Raw genomic sequence first — 22375 nt, 5'->3', positions numbered from 1 at the left:
CTTTACTCAATGAGACCAATTATCCTATGAAGTTTGAAGACTATGTGTCAAATGGTTCTATTGTTACCAGGCTGAAAGGTTATGGTCTATGAACCGTCCGACTGTCCTACTGACATGTGCAAACACATCTTTGATGGGGGGCATAATAAGAATACACAAAACTCTAAGCCTTATGGTTTTGAAGGTTTTTAAAAATTTTACTTTTGTGAAAGAAAATGTGGTTACCAATGTGTGGAGAGTTCGACACAAGATTTTCATTACGTATGTACGGACGGAGGGCACTAATGCAATATTTATAAGTGTGGAGGCAGAAAAACATGACTTAACTGTTAGGTAGTTTCAACTGTTTTATTTGAATTTTCTATTCTATTGTAAACAATCATGTGTTGAAGATGGTAATCATATTTGTTTATTTATCTATTGTAAAAGATGGCAATAGTCAGTAGGTTTAATCAGAAATAAGTGTAACTGAAACTTTGTACGAGGGTGATACAAAAAGTTCTAATAATGACTTTTCTGCTTGAACATGAATAGATATATCGCTTTATAAATGATACATATTTGAGATGTAAAACGTTATAAAAGGAGTCATGCCATAGAAACAACTATTTAAGTAATGCAGTCATGGCAACAGACATTCTAATCAGGGCTTTCAAAGTTCCATGGACGTGATTCTGTGATTTTGTTTGCAATGGTTAATACCCTAAATGCATGTTTGTCTACAAAAGGATGCACGTACGAAAAACAACACAGATTTGCCGTGGCATTCACCAGTAATTACAATACGAACACAGAAATATAAACACTGATATACAAAATACGGTGGTATTGTGAAAAAAAATTGGTTTAATATACCTTGCAGAGCTACTTCCTTAACTTGTTTTAATAACACCAGTAGTATAAGAATTACAGAAATTAGCGCAGTTTAACCTAATTTAACATTCAGTCCCCGGTCCAAACCAACCAATGCCGGACAATTAAAAACCTACAGGCTTCAAACCGACTAAAAAGTTTTAAACACATATAATATAATGAGTTTACAGAATAAAATATATTGTTTGAAAGAAAGAAAATTTACTGATAATATAAATCCTCACTATGTTACAGCAAAAAACGGGAAAAGAATGATAATGGCTACCTGTTCGTCTTGTGGAAAAATGAAATCAAAGTTTGTTAAAAGTACTATCACAGCAGGCAATTTAGATATTCATAAAGCAATGTTACCTTTATTACCTAAGAAAGGTGTAACACTCCCAGGATATAATTATTGTGGACCAGGAAATCCTTTAGATAACGGACCTCCTGTCAACGAACTGGACGCAGTATGTATGGACCATGACTTTTGCTATGACAGCGGTGTAAAAAAGGGTACATCCGACAAAAAAATGCTTTCCGACTTAAATAAAACTAAATCAAAAACATTTGGAGAAAAGATTGCAAAACATTTAGTTGTAAAACCTGTAATTAAAACGAAATACAAACTTGGGCTGGGACATAACTCAAAAAACGGGAAAAGGGGGTAGAGTATACCCCCGGAATCACATGGAGCGATGAATTAGCAGAAGAATTACACAAACCAATTAAAAGAAAATTTAGGAAACGAAGAGTGATTGTTCATGATATTGATGATACTTGGTCAGCTGATTTAGTTGACATGCAAGCTTTTTCAAAATATAATAAAGGAGTAAAGTACTTGTTAACCGTTATTGATATATTTAGTAAATATGCTTGGGTTATTCCATTAAAGAATAAAACTGGAGAATCTGTTACAGAAGCATTTGAAAAAATGATTTCTGAAGATAGAATTCAGGGACGAAAGTCTCCGAAGACTGCAAGGATTCCACAAAATTTATGGGTAGATGAAGGAAAAGAATTTTATAATAAAAAGTTTGAATCATTTTTAAATAAATATAAGATTAATATGTACCATACATTTAATGAAGGAAAGGCTGTAGTTATTGAAAGATTTAATAGAAGTTTAAAAAGAATAATGTGGAAATATTTTACAGCAAATTATACTTATACTTATTTAGATAATTTGCAGGAAATGGTTGATAAATATAACAAAACAAAACACTCTAGTATAAAAATGACACCAACCGAAGCTAGTAAAAACTTAAATAAAGGTACTGTTTACTTTAACTTATATGGTAATTTAAAGATACCAAAGAGTAAAGCAAAATTTAAAATTGGTGATCGAGTTCGCTTAAGTAAACTTAAAAGACATTTTGAAAAAGGATATACACCAAACTGGACAGAGGAAATATTTATAATTTATGGAATTAATAATACAAATCCCAGAACATACACTATTAAAGATTTAAAAGATGAAATAATTCAAGGTTCATTTTATGAACAAGAACTTTTACCTACTACACAAGAGGTTTTTAGAATAGAAAAAGTTATTAGACGAGACTATAAGAAAAAACAAGCTTTAGTAAAATGGAAAGGCTACAATGAAAAATTTAATAGTTGGATTCCCGAATCTTCGATTCGTTAACGAACCTATGGTTTGGTACCATTTAGTGAATTGGAAGAAATTTAAGTTGAAAAATATTAATATTAATTATATAAATGAGTAATAAAAATCTAATTTCTAATAATGGAATAGAAACAATAGATCAATTAATTATTCACTTAACTAAACTAGCTGCTGCTTACAGAAAAAGTTATAAATTTTGTGGGAGAGTAAGTACTGGGTTATATATTACAGCAGGTATTTTTGGTTGCTCAGCTGCATTAGCACTTGTTCCAGCTATTCCTATATTTGTAGCAGTTGCTGGCGCTGTTCCAACAATAATTACCATATTTACTAATAGACTAAAACTTGACGACAAGAAATTTATTTTAAAAACACATCATCACAAAATAAAACAACTTATAACAAAAGCACGGATCGCAGCTTTAGCTGTTCATGACCCTAATGATCCTGGAAAAGTAAATAAAGAAGAAGAGAAAAAAGTTATTCAGGATATTTTTACAATACTATTAGAAATGCAGAAAGAAAAAAATTATTCAACATCTCTTGAAATGCATATAAAGGAATTTAAACTTAACGGATATAAAAGTAAAAAAGAAGAAGAGTTGTATTAAAGGTTAATAAAGATTATTAAAGATTTTTTCTATAAGTATTTTATATAAATGAGAAAAATTATATCAGTTGAAGGTAATATTGCATCAGGAAAAAGTACGTTTTTAGATATTATTAAAGAATATAATCCTAATTTTAATATAATTCCAGAACCAATTCACGAATGGCAAAATGTTATAAACCCAAGCGGAAATTCATATAACCTTTATGAACTTGCTGCTCAAGAACCTTCCAAATATTTATTTCCTTTTCAGCTAACAACTTTAAACAGTCATATAAAAATGTTATCTTCTGCTAAACAGTTTGATGGTGTTTCTGTCCTTGAACGTTGTTATTTAACTAACAGTAACGTTTTTACAAAACAACATCACGACAACGGTGTTATAAATGACCCCGAGTGGGCAGTATACAATCTTTTCTTAACTGATCATATTATAAAACCATACGGAAAAAAACCAATTGATGGATTTGTTTATGTTAAAACCGACCCAGAAATATGTCTTAAAAGACTCCAAAAAAGAAACAGAACGGAAAAAAACAAAGTTGGTTTAGATTATTTAAAACTACACAAATTACACGAAGAATGGTTAAACAGAATGTCTCAAGAAGGTATTAAAATTTTAACAGTTGATAACAATTTAGAAAAAATGACTTTAAAATCTTATTCAAAAGATATAGATAATATAAACAAATTTCTCAAATCAATATAATTTCTTTAGGTGCGTTTTAAAGATTTTTTTTCTATAAGTATATTATATATAGATGGTTAATAGAAAGGTAGATAGAATGATTATGCCAAAATTATCTAGCACTTTAGGAGAAATAATGAATCCAGACAAAAATTCATATAAAAAAGTTCGTAAAAGAAGAAATGTTATTAAATCAAAACTTAATCAAATAGTTAGCGATAAATATAAAAATCATGTCATTGATAAATTACAAAATGTTATAGATCCTTATCTTTTAAAAAATAATTTATTTGAATGGAACTGCGGTTGTCTATTAACTGAAGAAGAAAATGCTGAAAGATTATGTGACTGTCCCAGACCAAATAATATTCGAAACAATCCTAAAAAAGTTATTGCAACCAATTGGGATACTAATGAAGAAAAAACATATAAAAGCACTTATGCAGCATCCAAAGACCTTAATATTAATTCAGGGTTAATAACAATGTGCTGCAAAGGAAAAAACCAAGTTAAAAGTGGAATATCAAAAACCAGCGGAAAAAGATATAAATTTAAATATTTTAGTTCTTCTTAAACTTTATTTGTTTTATTATTTTTTTAATCCTTTTTTCCTTAGTGATTTTTTTTCTAAATATAATATATAGATGGAAATTGAGAGATCTGCAAAACAATATTATAAGAAATTTGAAATTAAAATTACATATAGACAAGATCCAAAGAATCAATTATATTTAACTATAAACGACTCTTATGAAATACTTAAATCTGAACTTAAAACTTTAAAAGGTATAAAAATAAACGTTGTTTTAAAATTAACTTTTGTAAAAATGAGTGCAACAGATACAATATATTAATCAGCTTATTTTCAATCAAAGGCTTTAGAAATTATTAACACAAATGAAATAAAAAAAACTTTACGTCAAGCTTTTGATGAAATAATAAATAGAATTGGCAACTGGATTTCAGAAGGAAGTGGCTGGAGAATAGAGTCAGTTGAAGCTCATTATATAAATAGATATAAGTATAGTCCACTGGCTGCTTCAAGTTATTTAGAGTTACTAAAACCATTACAACATCCAATGAAAGGATTAATAAATATAAAGAATGATGATAACGAATGTTTTAGATGGTGTCATTTAGCCTACAAATTTCCTACAACAAAAGATCCCCAAAGAGTTTCAAAATATAAAAAACATATAAACGATCTTGATTATACTGGAATAAAGTTTCCTGTTACATTAAATCAAATACCTAAAATTGAAGTTTTAAATGAAATATCATTTAATATATTTGGTTATGAAGAACCTACGGGAATTTATCCATTGTACATATCAAAATATCAATATTCCGAAAGGTGTGACATGTTGCTAATTACTAATGATAAAATAACTGATGATGACTGTAAGAGTGTTAAAGCCACTGTAGTCCAACATTATGTTTGGATAAAAGACTTTAATAGATTAATGTGTAACGTAACCAAAGATCGACATAAAAAACATTTTTGTAAAAGCTGCCTGCAGCATTTTACCCAAGAAAGAATATTAAATGAACACATACCAAATTGTTTAGCTATCAATGGTGTTCAGGGTGTTAAAATGCCAAAAGAGGGAAGTAAAGTACAATTTAAAAATTATCATAAAGGTTTAGCAGTACCTTTTGTAATTTATGCTGATTTTGAATCAATAACTAAAAAAGTTTTAACTGCTTTACCATCAACTGAATCTTCATTTACTGAACCATATCAAAAGCATATAGATTGTGGTTACGGCTATAAAGTTGTTTGTTGTTATGATAACAGTTATACTAAACCAACCCAGATTTATAGAGGTCCTAACGCAGTTTATAAGTTTATTGAAAAAATGCTTGAGGAAGAGGAATATTGTAAAGAAATATTTAAAGAACATTTTAACAAAGATTTGAGAATGTCTAAAAAAGATGAAAGTGAATTTAAAAAACAAAAGTTTTGTCATATCTATGAAAAAGAATATATAGAAGATTCAATCAAAGTAAGAGACCACTGTCATATAACAGGAAAATTCAGAGGAAGTGCTCACTCAGAATGTAATATTAATTTTAGACTAACACACAAAATTCCTGTTATTTTTCATAATTTAAGAGGTTATGACGGTCATTTTATTATGCAACAAATAGGAAAATTCAAAAAAGAAATTAATGTTATTCCTAACAATATGGAAAGATATATGGCATTTATGATTTCCGACTTGGTCTTTATTGATTCATTCCAATTTATGTCTCAATCATTGGATAACCTAGTAAAAAATATTCCAGAATTTAAATACACTTCAACTGAATTTGATAAAAATATTGAATTATTAAAAACAAAAGGTGTTTATCCATATGATTACATGGATTCATTTAAAAAATTCAAAGAAACAAAATTACCTTCTTAAGAAGATTTTTATTCAATTTTAAATGAAACACACATATCTGACAACGAATATGAACATGCTAAAAATGTTTGGAATAAATTTAAAATTAAAACAATGGGAGAATATCATGATCTATATTTAAAAACTGACGTGTTACTTTTAGCTGATGTATTCGAAAATTTTAGAAAACTATGTTTGGAGTACTACAAATTAGATCCTTGTCATTATTTTAGTAGTCCTGGTTTAGCTTGGGATGCAATGTTAAAAATGACTGGAATTAAGTTAGATTTAATAACTGATATTGATATGTATCTTTTTATTGAAAAGGGACTGAGAGGAGGAATAAGTTATATTTCAAACAGATACAGTGAAGCAAACAATATATATATGAAAGATTATGATCCTAAACTTGACAGCAAATACATTATGTACCTCGACGCCAATAACCTTTACGGTTGGGCCATGTGTCAACCTTTACCCTCTTGAAACTTTAAATTTATATCCGAAAAACAATTCAAGAAATTAATTGCAAAAGGTAAAACTAACTTTATAGTTGAATGTGATCTTGAATATCCAAAAGAATTACATACTATACATAATGATTATCCTTTAGCTCCTGAAAAAATTAAAATACCAGATCAATGGCTTTCCAATTATAGTAAAAATATTAAAACAGAATTTGAAATAGGAAAAAGTAATGTAAAAAAATTAGTTCCAACTTTAATGAAAAAACAAAATTATGTAGTTCATTTTAAAAATCTTGAACTATATACACAATTAGGGCCAAAAAGTAACAAAAATACACAAAATATTAACTTTTAATGAAAGTCCTTGGTTAAAAAAGTATATTGATTTTAATACTCAAAAAAGATCTAAAGCAAAAAATTCATTTGAAAAAGACTTTTTTAAGTTAATGAACAACTCTGTATTCGGTAAGACGATGGAGAATTTACGCAAGAGGGTTAATATTAAATTAACACATGATGAAAATATTTTATTAAAATACATAGCCAAACCTTCATTTGTTAGTTCAACGATGTTTAACAAGAATTTGTTTGGTATTCATAGAATAAAAGAAAGTTTGTTATTAACCAGACCTTGTTATGTTGGAATGTGCATTCTAGATTTATCAAAATATTTAATGTATGAGTTTCATTATAATTACATTAAGGAAAAGTACGAGGGTAATTGTAAATTACTATTCACTGACACTGATTCATTATGTTATGAAATAAAAACCAAAGATGCATATGAGGATTTTTATAAGGACAAAGATTTATTTGATAATAGTGATTACGATAGTAATTCAAAATTTTATTTTGATAATAATAAAAAAGTAATTGGAAAATTTAAAGATGAAGCTGCCGGCATTCCCATTGTTGTATTTGTTGGATTAAGAAGTAAAATGTATTCTTATTTATTAGAAAATGAAGTTAATGTAAAAAAATGTAAAGGAATTAAAAAACTTGTTGTTAAGAAAACAATAGTTCATAAAAATTACAAAGATACTTTGTTTAATTCAACCCAAACTAATCACACCTTTAAAGTTATTCGTTCTGATAAGCATAATCTTTCCAGCTATGTTATAAATAAAACATCTTTATCATGTTATGACGATAAAAGATATATTCTTGATAATGGTATTGATACATTAGCTTATTCTTAAATTAATTCTTAAATTAATTCTTAAATAACTCTTAAATTATAGAACCATAAATTGTTAATTGAATATTCATAACGTTTAAAGAATTAATAGAAATAACATCATTTATTTTAAATTCATTAGCATAATTAATAGAAATAGATTCATTTTTTCTGTTATTTTTTACATTATAACTTTGAAGAATTACATTTTCTTTATTTTTTAGTTGTAATTTAGCTTCTCCTTTATCTAATTTAACTGCATCAACAAGAATAATTAAAATGCAATTAAAATTAATTCTTACATTATTACCATTTTGAACTAAACCAGGACTAGCATTTACAGTTTTCCATTGAAATAATCCACTATCAGTATCTTGGGTATAACATGTTAAAAACAATGGAGGTTTTCTTATTATTTGTTTTTCTATTTTACTTACTTTTTCATTTATATTATTAAATATTCCCATTATATTAATTATTCCAGTTAAATAAAAACACAGTAATTAATAAAAACTAAAAATTAACTCAAAAGTTTGTTTCCATCATAAGATACATATTCATCCGATATGTAGAATCTGATGTAACTATCCGTCAAAAGCGTAAAATTTATTTCTGTAGATGTTGAATCGTCATAAGGATGAATGTCAAACATTGCCCCTTGTTTTAGATAAACTTTAATTCTTTTCTTATACCTAGATATTGTTTTGTCCGATCCAATGTCAAAGTCCTCGGCTGCTATATTTACACTATTACCGGCAAATATACTAAGAAATAGATCATCACCATCATTCCACCACCTAAATATAAACTGCGATATTGGGCTTTTATGACTTTTACTCGGTTCAGCTTTAAACCCGGCCCCCGCTAATAAAATCTTAATATCTATTATATAAATTCCGTTTTTTTCGACCACAAACACACCCCTCAAAAGCACATCTGGTACAGCCACTTTATGTTGTTGGTTTATGTGTATAAAGTCTTTAAAATCAGCAATAATTCCAGGTCTTAATTGAAATGCATTTAAATAGTTCAGACCGACCATATCTTCATATGTTGAATTTATCCAGACACCATGACGGTTAAAATACTTTTTCATTTTTACGTATTCATAAAAACCGTATTTAAACCTTGGATCTGTTTCATAAAAGCTGTTATATTCAAAAAGAAACACTTCATGTTTTACTTTTTCTATTTCTTTTTCCAATTCTTCTTTTATTTTTTTATCTTTCTTTTTAAGTTTAAGAATTATTTCAGCTAAATCATCAAGTCGTTTTGTTGTAGCAACTTTAGAAGCAGATAAATTGTCAACAACACCCTTTGTTCTAGCTAATTGTGTTTCTTGTTTTAGAAAATCATTTTTTACTTTTGTAATTTCTTGGGTATTAGTAGAAATTTCTTCGACATTATTGGTTATTGCTTTAGTATTAGCAGTAATTACTTGGGTATTAGCAGTGATTGATTCTCCTTGTTTAGCTGATATTTCAACTAGAGTCCAAATCATTTATTATTTTTTTAATTTTATCATTAAATTCATTAATATCATTTTGTAATAAACCTGTAAGTTTACTTAAGTCTACGTATTTTATATTGTGACGTGCATCAACATTATTAATCATGTCTACAAGTTGTTTCTTCAAATTTTCTAGCTGATTATTAATTATGTTAATTGCTTCAGTATTAGCAGTAATTAACTCTCCTTGTTTAACTGATTTTTCAACTACAAAGTCCAGTTCATTTTTATGTTCTTCAACTTTAGCATTAAGCTGCGTCATATCTTCTTGTAATTTTTTTGTAATATTACTTAAGTCTGCATACTTTAAATTGTGACGGTTGTCAACAGTACTAATCCAAACTCGAAGTTGTTTTTTAAAGTCATCTATTTTAGAATTGAGCTCTTCTTTAAGGTTATCTAATGCTGTGTCATGATCATAACCTCTTTGTGAAGCTGCCTTTTCCAGTTCAGATTTATATTCTGCAAGTTTATTTGAAATTAATTCTAATAAATCTTTATGCTTATTTTCAGTTTCAGTATTTAGTTTATTTATTTCTGTTTTGATTTCTAACTGATACATATTTTGTAACTTTTTCTCAGCCTCAATAATCTTGTCTTTTAGTTCTTCATGTTTAATCATAGTATCTTTTAATTCTTGAATTTGAGTGAATAAAATGTTTAAATTAACTCGAAATACTTCTTTTATGTTTTCGTCTGTCAAATCAGATTTCTCTTAAAGTTCTTTAATAGAATCAGTCATAGCTTTCATTTCTTCTTCAATTTTACCTTGTAATTGAATTATTAATAATGAATTCTTTTTAAAATCTTTTGTTAATTCTTCAATATTCTTTACTTCTGCTTCTAATGTTTGTTTTATACTTTTGACATCTTCAAGATCATAGTCGTCTATTACACTTTGAACTTTTTTAAATACAAATCGTCTTGAAACTGCATCGTTGGGTTTATCTGGATCTCCTAGGTTGATTATTTCATTACCTCCCATATCTAATGCTCTGTTCATTGTGTTATCAAGTTCCTTATTTTTGTGAAGATACGATTCCGTTTCCTTTTTAAGTTTTTTGAATTGTTTTTTATTAGCATAATCACTTAAATCAATATCAAATTTAACTTTACTTATACTTTCAGGTTCACTTATTTGTTTTATATTATTAAAAACTCCCATTATATATTACCAGTAAAGTTTTTTCTAAAAAACTTCCTTGGTTTGTCAATATATAAGAAATCATATTTTTGATTTGTTGCATTAGCAAAAGAGTTAGGGTTAATATTTTGTTCATTACAAATCATATCATTTTCTCGTTTACCTGGACTTTCAAATAAAATATAATGTGAACAGTTAATACGGATATCTTTTGGTGTTTTATAGTAAGACTGACTTAAATAAATAACACAACAGTTTTTGTGACGTCCTTGAATAAAGTATTTTGTTATTTCATTCTGAACCTTTTTATCTTCACATACAAAATCATCAAATATTACTACTTTTTGTTTTTCTGATTCAAGATTTTCACAAGGTTCAATTTGGTTGGAATCGGCCGAATATTCAAGTATTTCATTTGGATCTACTTTAAATTTTTTTGCAATTTGGCTTAAGTTGTTAATTAAATCTTGATATTTAGATTGTTCTAGGTTTTTAGCATATAGGTATAATTTATCATAATATATAAGAGGTTTTCGAAGTATATGCATTAATGTATTTGTTTTTCCAGATCCAGAAGATCCACATATTAACATTCTAAAACATGAATCTGGCATAAAGGGATATTGCTTAAATTGTTTAAAGTTATTAGATTTATCACATTTTGTATCATAATTTGGAATTTCCATTTATATATAATAATACATTATCTTACAATATCTTACATTATTTTACATTATCTTACATTATCTTACGTTATTATATAAATGCAATCAAAACTTAATGAAATAAGAATAAGAAAAAACTTAGTCGGGCAAAAGATGAGAGCTCTTAGAGAAGAAATAATGAGAGAAAAAATTAAGAAAGCTACAAATCGGGATATGTACACTGAAATTTATAAGCCAATTACTGAAGGAATAGAAAGTCAAAAAGAACAATTATCAAGTCAGTTAAAAGCATTACCTTGAATAAAACAACAATTAGAGTCACTTGGTGATGAAATGAAAGACATACAAACATATCAGGGTTTACCACAGCTATTCCAAGAACTGCAACCGATTACAGGGTCTCCTGGAAAATTTGAAAAATCTAAAAGACAACAAGAATATATACCAGTAGATTGGGGGAATGGACCTGTTAGATGGATACCAGGAGATAAATTAAAAGAATTAGAAGATTATGGAAGAGAAAAGATGGGAATAACTGAAACAACTGATGATACAACTGATGATACAACTGATGATACAACTGAAGAATCAGAAGAAGAAATGGGTGCAATGTCGTTCGATCCAGAGGTATTAAATAAAAAAATTGATTTAGTACTTTTAGATAAAAAAAAATATATAACACACCACAAGAAGTGTTTGAATTTTTTCACACTGAATCTAAAAATCCTGATAAAAAAAATGACCAGGAAAGAAGTAGAGGGTATCATAGAAAATGTATCAAAGGATATAAAAAAAATTGGGTAATGATTCTGGTTCAATAACTAGAAAGAAAAATCCCACAAATCTCGATCTGAAGCAAAGGGAAATAATTATAGCCAAGTCGGATAATTTAAAAAAATATAGAAAAGTACTCAATGATATTCTTACTCAAGGAGAATATATGGGAAAAGGAATAAGATATCATAACCCATATAAAGTTTCACCAAATGGACAATATGGTAATTTAATTATTAACTTAAATAAACTTTACGGACAAAACAAATTGGTTACTAAGGATCAAAGAACTGGAAAAGAAGTAATTAATACTGAAGTAGATAATGATTTGATTGATTTGATTAATAAAAGATATAACAATAATAAAAAACATTCATTTCATTCTATAAAAATATTCAAAGAATTAACAGAAAAGTCAGGATTACCTATCAATAAAAGATCTATGAAATTTAAAAAAGTAATTAGAGGACAAGGTTATGACGTTTGTCCATGTAATCCGGAAGAATTGGTTAATGACTTGGAGTTAATTTGTGGTTCAATTAATGCTGGAAATAATAATGAAGAACTAAAAAACGAAGGTATTAGCATAATTGATAAACTATTAAAAATGAATTCACTCTTACCAAAAGAACATGAAATGTTATATAAAAATTATTTTTCTTGAATTTAGATTTTAATTATATATAAATGGAACAATAAATAGTATTAAGTTCTGAAACAGTTAAAGATAATAACAAAAATACTCCGAGTGATTTTACAATCAGATTTAGTCGTTCTTTAATTTTAGATAAAAATAAAACTTATGTTGTTGGTTTGGATAGTATTAACACTATGACCTATTCTTGGCATAATATTAGTGATGAATATGATAATAAAAGAATTCGTTATAATAATGGTAAAGAATGGAAAGATATTATATTTACAAATGGTTCTTACAGTTACACAGATATTAATAATTATATCAGAGAAACATTAATAAGTAATGGTGATTATGAATTTGATAAATCAGACATTGCTCCAATAAGTTTGGAATTTGATTTAAGTAGTTTTAAGATTTTGATTTCAATTAAAGATGATTTTATGTTGGATTTGGAAATATCAAATTTTCATACATTGCTTGGATTTGAGAAAAAAAAATGAGAAATACTGAATGGGGAACTACAACACCAAATATAACTAACTCTGTGGATACAATTTACATTCATTGTGATCTTATTGATAATTCACTTGTTGATGGTAATTTCAGTGATATTATCTATGCTTTAAGTACTGCAGATTTAAAAAGAGCTTATCCATTTACAAAAGAACCACAAAGAGTTGGATATTCTGAAATTAATAAATATATTATAAATTCAATTAGAATATATATTACAGATGTATTTGCTAGAATAATTAATTTTAATGAGGCTGAAACAAGTTTTACACTAATTTTAAAAGAAATTAATTAATTATGAAATTATAAATTTTAGTTTTATATAATGTACAAGAAAGTTTATGATAAAAATAAAGGAATATTTATTGATGTTGATGCTCACACAGGAAAAGAAATTATACGCGGAACAGGTATCTTTGACACTTTAACGAAATTGCTTTCAAGTTCAGCCGCATCTTCAATTAGCACAGCTGGAAAAAAAGCTTTGGAAACAACAGGAAAAGCTGCGCTAGAAAGTGGAACAAAAAAGGTTGGAACAGAAGTTGGAAATTTAGCTGCTAATAAAATTGTTGAAAAATTTAAAAAGAAACCTGCTCCGGCAGTTGGTAATTTAATTGCCAAGGAATTACAAGAAAAGAATAACAGTAAAAATAATAATAAAAATAATAATGATAATAAGGAGAATATTCATATGAGAATAAATAGAATATTGTCAGGATCTGGAACTTCAACTCAGCGTAATCGTATTAACAGATTAATTTATAAAAAATAAAATAATATATAATATATACATGTTTAGAACAAAACAAAATTGTGAAAGATATGAATTAACTCCTATTCAATTAGATACAGCTTTAATATCTGTCTTGGGAAATAATGTTAAGCAACAAAAAACGGATATCATTTTACAATTAATGATAGAAGCTCATATTTTGATTGGTTTAATGCTTATTTTGAATTAAGTTTTAAAGTAAATAAGCTTGCTAACGGTAATAATTATGTTACTGATGGAGATGATAATCAAATTGCTCTAATTAATAATGCAGCTTCATTAATTGATCAGTTAGTGGTTAAACAAAATGGAAAAATTGTATATGATTGTAATAATTTATATAAGGTAGTAAATGTAAAGAGTTTGGTTGAATTGTCTGAAGATTATGCAAAAACAACTGGAACAAATGAATATATTTATTTAGATACTACTGCTGTTGCTGAGAGCAGGAATGGTCAAGCTGGATATAATAGTGGTTTTACTTCTAGGAAGGCAGAAATCGAAGATGGTAATGAGGTAAATGCTAAGATTCCGTTAAATAATTATTCATTTTTTCAAGGTTTAGAAACTAATATTTTACCTCCAAGTCAAATTCAAATAACACTGCAGCTGACAGATGATGATGAATTAATTTTTGGAGCTAATGCTGTTGATGCTGGTAGAGTAATTGTAACAAAATTAATTCTATGGGTTCCACGTTTGATTTTTAATGAATTTGGACCTAATTTTATTTCTGAAAGATTTACAAAAGCAAGATGGTCATACCTTCGGGAAATGGTGACGCAATCAACTGATACACAACAGATTAATACAACTTTTAGAATAACGGCTGGTATAACAAAACCACAACATGTATTTGTTTATTTACAACGACCTGATAAAAGTAATGCACAAAGACAGAATCCGCATTTATTAGATACATTTAAAGTTAATGCAGCAGATGAAAATTGCACTTTGAACTCCTGTCGTCTTGAAGTTGGTAATGGTGTTTTTTTTTATCCAGAAACAGAATACACAAGTATATCAAGAATATATGACGATGTAATTAATTATTATTATAAACAAAATAACAAAACTACTGGAAGTCTGCTAAATAGATCAAACTTTAATGATTTATTTGGATTTGTTCATTTTAACTTGGAATATAAAAAGGAAGTAACAACAGAAGATCCTAAACAAATTACATTAACAATTAAATTGAATACACTTCCCACTGCAAGATATCGTATTTACGCAATTGTATTGTATGAGGAAACAGTTGAAATAAATACTATTGGAAATGAACTTGTTATTGTTTAAATAAAATAAATATAAATTATATATAATGACATCAAATTATATTGAATATAAAGTTAGCCTAACAGATGGACAAAAGAAAAATTTAGCACAAGCTTATAATAATAAAATTCCACATACTTTTAGATTAAAACATGAACAATTACATGGAAACTTCCCTTTACTATTAACAAAAACACAAATTAATCAAATAAAAAAGCTGTTGCAAATAAGAAGGGATTAGAAATTAAAATTTCAAAAAACAAATGTCCAGTCAAGGTCAAAATGGTGGATTTTTAGGAGCTTTGGCTGGTTTGTTAGGAAAAACAATTCTTCCAATGGCAGCGAAAATAGTTCCAAAAATATTAGCCCCTCTAGGCATCGGAGCCCTTTCCGGACTGGCCAGTACTGGTGTTAGTAAAATACTTGGAAATGGTATGATTTCAGTAGCTAATGATAAGAGAAATATAATATCGCCATATCTTACACCTAATCAAAGAAAGCAACTAGTAGGATCTGGAGTGATTAAATTAACACAAAAACAGAAACAAAATGGCGGTTTTTTAGGCATGTTGGCTGCTAGTCTAGGAATACCTTTGATTACATCTTTGTTAAGTGGTAAGGGACATGGCCAGGGTATACAGATTGATTCTCAATGAAGACCGTACAGACGAATTCCTATAGTAAAAAAAAATAAAATTTATAAACAAACCTATTTCTAACTTTGAAATTGAACAATGGGTAAAACAATTAAAAATTAAAAACTTTAGGGGTGTATTTAGTAGAAATAATTTACTAAAATTAAAAGTAAAGGACGAGTGTGGAATAATCAATTTAGATGACTTTGCTGGACCTGGAACACATTGGGTTTGTTACTTAAATAATATGTACTTCGATCCATTTGGACTTCCTCCACCAAAGGAAGTATTTAGATATATACCAAATGTAAAATACAACAATGTTCAATATCAAGACAAAACAAGTACACTATGTGGTTATTATTGTTTATTTTTCATTAAAATGTTACAAGATGGTATAAACATTTATGATTTATTGTATAAAATACTAAAAGTTAACAGTCAAAGAGTAAATGAACAAACAATTATAAATTATTTTAATAAAATGAGTTAAAATGTATTAAAATGTATCAAGAACGTAATATTCTTTACTACTAACAAAAATGTATCATACATGTTATATTCTATACTACTCTCAAAAGCGTATACGGAAGTGACGTGCGTTTACGCTGTAAACGTTACTATAAATAGAAGTATAGATATATAAAAATAAACTTGAACGGAAGTGACGTGCGTTTACAGTGTAAACGTTACTATAAATAAAAGTATAGATATATAGAATTCCACTAATGTTAAAAATAAAATTGAACATGGTATACGGAAGTGACGTGCGTTTACAGTGTAAACGTTACTATAAATAAATGTGAACATTGTACATGGAAATTCCACTAATGTTAAAAATACTTGAACGGAAATGACGTGCGTTTACAGTGTAAACGTTACTATAAATAAATGTGAACATTATACATGGAATCCTTACATAGATTTCTACTGTTAAAAGCTGATTTTGTTACCAATTCAACTCTGTACATATTTCTTCGATTAATTTCCTATTTTTGATTAAAGTTCCAGTGTTTAAAGCACACTTCAATAAATTCTTATGTTTCTCAATTAATTCATAAACTAAAGCCAGGTTTCGACAATAGGAATATGTGTAATGTACACCTCTGAGATGAAAATAAAGTCCCAGATCACAATCCTTTGGGCAAACTGATTTTAAATTTTTAATAAATCCAATCTGATGTGTACAATAAACAATATTCCGTTTGTTTCTGTATATCTGCTTGTCTAAATTTCTAATGATTTCAATACATTTGTCCTCGCTTGAAATATCCACATTAAAATTTTCTAAAACCTCCTCTTGTCCGAATGATTTCGTAATTTCTTCTTTTAGCTTTTCTTTTAACGTACTCCTTGTTTGTCGTTTTGTTGGCTTACATGTATCAACCAATTTCTTGTAATATTTTGAACTGAATGTTGTAGTCCATTCTTGGCATACAAAATCTTCTTTGTAATTATCTTTTAAATGGGTTGTTAATTCCGTCAAATCTTTTAACAGGTCTGCTGTTGTATTTTTATCCCTAAAAAGAAACACAATCTAAAGAATTACATAAGTATAAGCAGGTAAAAATAAATTTATCTCTAAGAAACACAAAATAATATTTCAAAAGTTAGTGAATGAGATCCGTCAAAGATCTGCTAAAGCTTGAACATAGTGGCGTAAATGTGTTTTGAAAAGTAACTTACATTGTAATCGTTTTCCTTGTTTCTGTTCTATCGTTGTATGTATTATAAGTCAGCAATATAAAGTAGCAAAGAATGTTCTGGTGTTAATCAGTTAGGTTTGTGTTGCAAAATACGACAATTTTTCAGAAAATATCACGTAAATCCCATAACACATTTTCAAATAATACGTCAGTTATTTATAACCAGATTTTCCGAAAATACGATAAAACGAAAGTAAAGGAAATATGTCAGTTATTTATAACCAGGTTTTCCGAAAATACAAGAAAACGAAAGTAAAGTAAATATGTCAGTTATTTATAACCGGGTTTTCCGAAAATACGGGAAAACGAAAGTAAAGTTAAAACCTGTGGATTTTAAATTGTCCGGCATTGGTTGGTTTGGACCGGGGACTGAATGTTAAATTAGGTTAAACTGCGCTAATTTCTGTAATTCTTATACTACTAACACCCTTACAACAATAATCGAACCAACCATAATAGTCCTGTCAAAATTGGCGGCAAAATGTCTTTTGAGACACCTTTTGGCAGGTTACATCCTTTCAGGGGGGTGTTCTCTAACAAATTTCACAACTGCCCGTTAAATCTTTTTAACAATTACTACAATGGATAAATGTAAACTCAATCATAAATAATGTAAACGTCAAAATTGAGAAGTTGTCAGTTTATCGTACAGACTTACGTTTTATAGTTATATTCATATTGCAGTACACCCCCTTTTAATATTAGACAAACAAAAGAGCAACTGCAATCGGAAAACTTCCAATATTTCCGTCACAGGTCACTTGTTGCTGCAACCAATCACTGAATTCGTAACATATTGATCTCGGTTAGCGGCAGCTTCTCGGCTTTTCGTATCATACTAACACATATTTGGGTACCAAAACGAACAAAAACAATACATAGGCTTGAGGCCGTAGCTCCAAGCCAATAAAAAGTGCTTTCCGACAGACATCGACGCTGTCTCCTACGGCGGAAGCGGAAAATAAACCAGTAATTAATGATGCTGAAGTGCCGTTCTGTATTTCCACACAATCCCAACTATCAATCCATTCCATTGTCGCAAATTGATGATAAAAACAAAACTTTAAGGACTTTAGTCAAATTTTATCCAGAAAACAATTATAATTTTTGCATTCTTTCACTTTCTCTAATTTACATCATCAATGTGTCATGTTTCAAAAACCCTCTACTGCACTTTCAGACATTGTCTGGACAAACTGTGTGACGGACGGACAGGCTGTAGCACGGCGGATACAAGGGAGGACAGCTTGCGGTAGAATTAGATTATAGTTCTCTTAATTTACCGACCCAAATATGGTAACCAGATTTCTCATTGAGGCAACAATTTATATTTAAAAATTATATTTTCTGAATGCATTGAAGGTTAATCAGATTTTGGTCAAGCCGTGGATTTGTGCAAAACTTAACAAACTGATCATTTAAACTTGTTTGTGTTCGCCGAGTTCTTAATACACGTCAGATTTTCACTGAAAGTATCCTTAAAATTTGATATTTCTGTCCTGGTTGTCCAACCAAAGTCGTTATTTTAATAGAAGCACATGTATAAATTAAATAAACATATTTTGTCTAAAGAATAAAAAATATGTAAGCACTATTGTATTAAAGTTGTAAAGGATTTGCATTGACAAGTACATATTTCAACTAAAAGGTTTGTATATATTGACTAACATATTAATACCTTTTAAGTTTTCTATCTGGTAAACCGGCGGGATCCAGAAACGCTCTGTCCAACTGCATTAGCTGATCATTGATACGTCGTACCACAAATGGACTGCAATGTACAAATTTGTGTAGCAAACAGCTTAAACATGTGACGTACTGGCCTCAGTGGACGTGTTTTCTTAATATCACTTGCCTTTCGCCTCTGTTGGTTTGAGCCCTACTTTTTGAGATGTCATATACGACATTGTAACACTTACTCCGATTTTATGGATGTTGCTGTGGGTTTAAAACAAGGCGAAATTTGTTCGCCTTTGTTCTGGTCCATGTTTATAGAAGATTTGGAGTTATCGTTATGTACAGAATCAAGCATCGGACTCAATTTAGATGAACTAACATTAATCCTCTTGCTTTATGCGGATGATATGGTAATCTTAGCTGAATCTGTTGAAAATTTACAACGCAACTTGAACGATCTAAACGACTATTGTGATAAATGGGGCCTTCAGGTTAACATTTCAAAAATCAAAGTGATGGTCTTTCGAAAACGCGGACAATTACGTGCAAACGAAAAGTGGTCATATAAAAATGTAGACTTAGAGGTTGTCGAGAATTTTAATTATTTAGGTGTTGTTTTAGATTCAAATGGTCGTTTTGAAAGCAATCAACAGCTGATTACAGGTAAAGCCCTCAAAGCCATGAACACTCTTCTGTGTAAAATCAAGGAATTCGAGTTTACACCAAAGACATTATGTCAGCTATTTGATGCTTTTGTCACTTCAATTTTATGTTATTCATCAGAAATTTGGGGATACACTAAAGCAAAAGAGTTAGAACGAATACACTTGAAATATTGCAAACGGATTCTCAATGTTAAAGTGTCTACCAGCACTGTAGGTATTTATGGTGAGCTAGTGCGATACCCACTTTATGTTAATCGGTACATACGAATAATAAAATATTGGTTGAAAATTTTAAATACAGACAATTGTATCTTAAAAACATGTTATCTTACTTCATTAAAAGACTGCGAAAATAACAAGAAGAATTGGGCGTCCAATGTAAAATCTTTACTGTATAAATATGGCTTTGGCTATGTTTGGGAAAATCCTAGTTTAGGTGAACAAAAAGGTTTTCTAGCATATTTCAAACAACGTGTTATTGACTGTTTTGTTCAGGATTGGAGAAATAATTTGGAAAAAAACAGTGTATTGTTTGTATATAAGTACCTTAAACAGAATTTTGGCTATGAATATTATTTGGATCAACTGTGCAAAAAAGATCGGAAAGAGTTTACAAAGTTAAGACTCAGTGCACATAGCCTAAGAACTGAGATAGGAAGGTATGGTCAAAACAGACTAGATCGTAATCAAAGAATATGCCAGTTATGTAATAAAGGTGATATAGAGGATGAATTCCATTTTATTCTGGTATGCGATAAATACAAAGTTATCCGAAAACGTTATTTGTCTACAAATGTTTATATTAGACCGAATGTTTACAAATTATTGTCATTGTTTAATTCACAAGATTACACTGTGCTAAAAAACTGACATGTTTCATCCGATGTGCATTGAAAATTAGGCTCAATACACTTACCCAGTAGGAATGGGAATTTGCAACTGTTGCTTTTATGAAATTTACATGCAGTGTTATTTGTTACTAATACGCTAGTATGTATATATGCATTTCATGAGTTTTTAATAATCGCTTTGTTGCTTTCTTTGCTTAGTGTTCGGGATCGGACTTGTTCCACGGATGTAGCTGGGGCCGCAATGTATGGATTTAACTAAACAATGAATCAGCTACATTCTGGATGCATAGTTTGATCTGTAATACTGAGTTCGTAGTTGTCATGTTCTATCTATATATTATATTACCCTCATTATAAGAGGCGTAACCACATACTATCTATGTAGCTTATACATGTTTTATGCTTGAAAAAAAAACTGTATATTGTTTATTCTGACCTTGACATTAGTTTATATGTTCATGTTATGGATGAGGAGCTGTAAAGTTCAAATCCTAAAAATAAAATATATGTTCTGTTCTGTTCTGTTTGTCGCCATATGAGGAAGCCATCCAGGTGGCTTGCAGAAAGTTAAACACTGTGTATTCTAATATTTCTTTACAATTATTCTAAAATCAGGGATTTATGTAACGGTTATTGTATTGGTTTTGATCAAAAATGCTTATCCAGTTGACAGGTCTTATTATCATAAGAAATAAAAAAAAAACATTTTACTGCACAAATGTCCTTACTCTTTTAAGTTTGCTTTTTGCATTTGGCTTTCGAATTGTTCCACAGCTATTGTAAAATTGGCGATTGCATCATCAAGCAGAGCTGAAAGAATAATAACAGAAACAAAACAATATTATCTTCACAGTACCAGTACTTACTATGATGTCGCCAAAGATGCAAATGCAGTAAAAATGAATAAAAGTATTCTAGGTATACTTAAAATCATGCTATTGCTTAAGTTATTATAAATATTGATTTTTTATATAACAATGTATTTACAGCTAAATTACACTATGGTTAATAGTATTTGTCTGCAGTGCTTATTTCAGTCACGCAAATATGATATTCCTATTTAGGCACGATATAACGAACTTAAATATTTGCTTAAGTATATTCTTTAATTCTATAGTTTGTTTTCTGTAAAATTCAGCATTGTTGTGTTTTGATCTATGAAATAGTCATAAACGGTTATATAAATAGATAAACAAGTCAACATGGAAAACGCATAAAGGGCAAAATAAAAACATTTGAAAAAACGGACTTAGCTAAGCAATTACTTAAGTTTTTTCGCGAAATTTGGGGGCCAGTTCTTCCATTTTTGGCATTAGATGTAATTAGTTGTTCAGTGTTTGTGTTCTCAACCATTTTCGTTGACTGTCTCTGATTTCCAAAAAAAAACTCGTGTTAGTGATATTTAAAGCTCCTCTTTGATGGTTTTTAACCACGGTTATACCGTTGCTTAAGAAGTTTTGTTTAGTATCAATCAGAACTATAGAACGAATAAATGTGCTTCTTGCGGTGTTTAACAAAATTGAGACTACATTCTTGCCTGTATCAATTCCATTGGTGTCCATTAATTGTCTAAAACTTTCCATGAATGTTCTTCCAATGTCTGTTATCACACTAGAATAGTCCGAGACATTGAATGGAATTATAAGGCTGTCCGCAAGATCCCTGGCCATTTCCGTCCATATCTGACCGATTGCCTTATGGTACTGTAATAAAAATCATACCACATCACGA

At 28.9% G+C, this 22375-nt stretch overlaps 1 protein-coding gene across 1 annotated transcript in view; it reads right to left on the bottom strand.

Moving 5' to 3' along the window:
- LOC123544009 (N-acetylated-alpha-linked acidic dipeptidase 2-like) overlaps positions 1–22375 on the bottom strand; it is a 35370-nt gene that overhangs the window by 1908 nt on the left and 11087 nt on the right. Inside the window, exons 15-17 of the mRNA XM_053542034.1 lie at positions 22182–22347; positions 21373–21454; positions 19130–19222 (exon numbers count right to left, since the gene is read on the bottom strand). Coding sequence (XP_053398009.1) covers positions 19130–19222; positions 21373–21454; positions 22182–22347 — 341 coding nt within the window. The remainder of the gene's footprint in view (positions 1–19129; positions 19223–21372; positions 21455–22181; positions 22348–22375) is intronic.

Source organism: Mercenaria mercenaria, chromosome 1 (genome assembly GCF_021730395.1).
Source record: "Mercenaria mercenaria strain notata chromosome 1, MADL_Memer_1, whole genome shotgun sequence".
NCBI lineage: Eukaryota > Metazoa > Mollusca > Bivalvia > Venerida > Veneridae > Mercenaria > Mercenaria mercenaria.
This window is presented reverse-complemented; position numbering and strand designations above follow the sequence as displayed.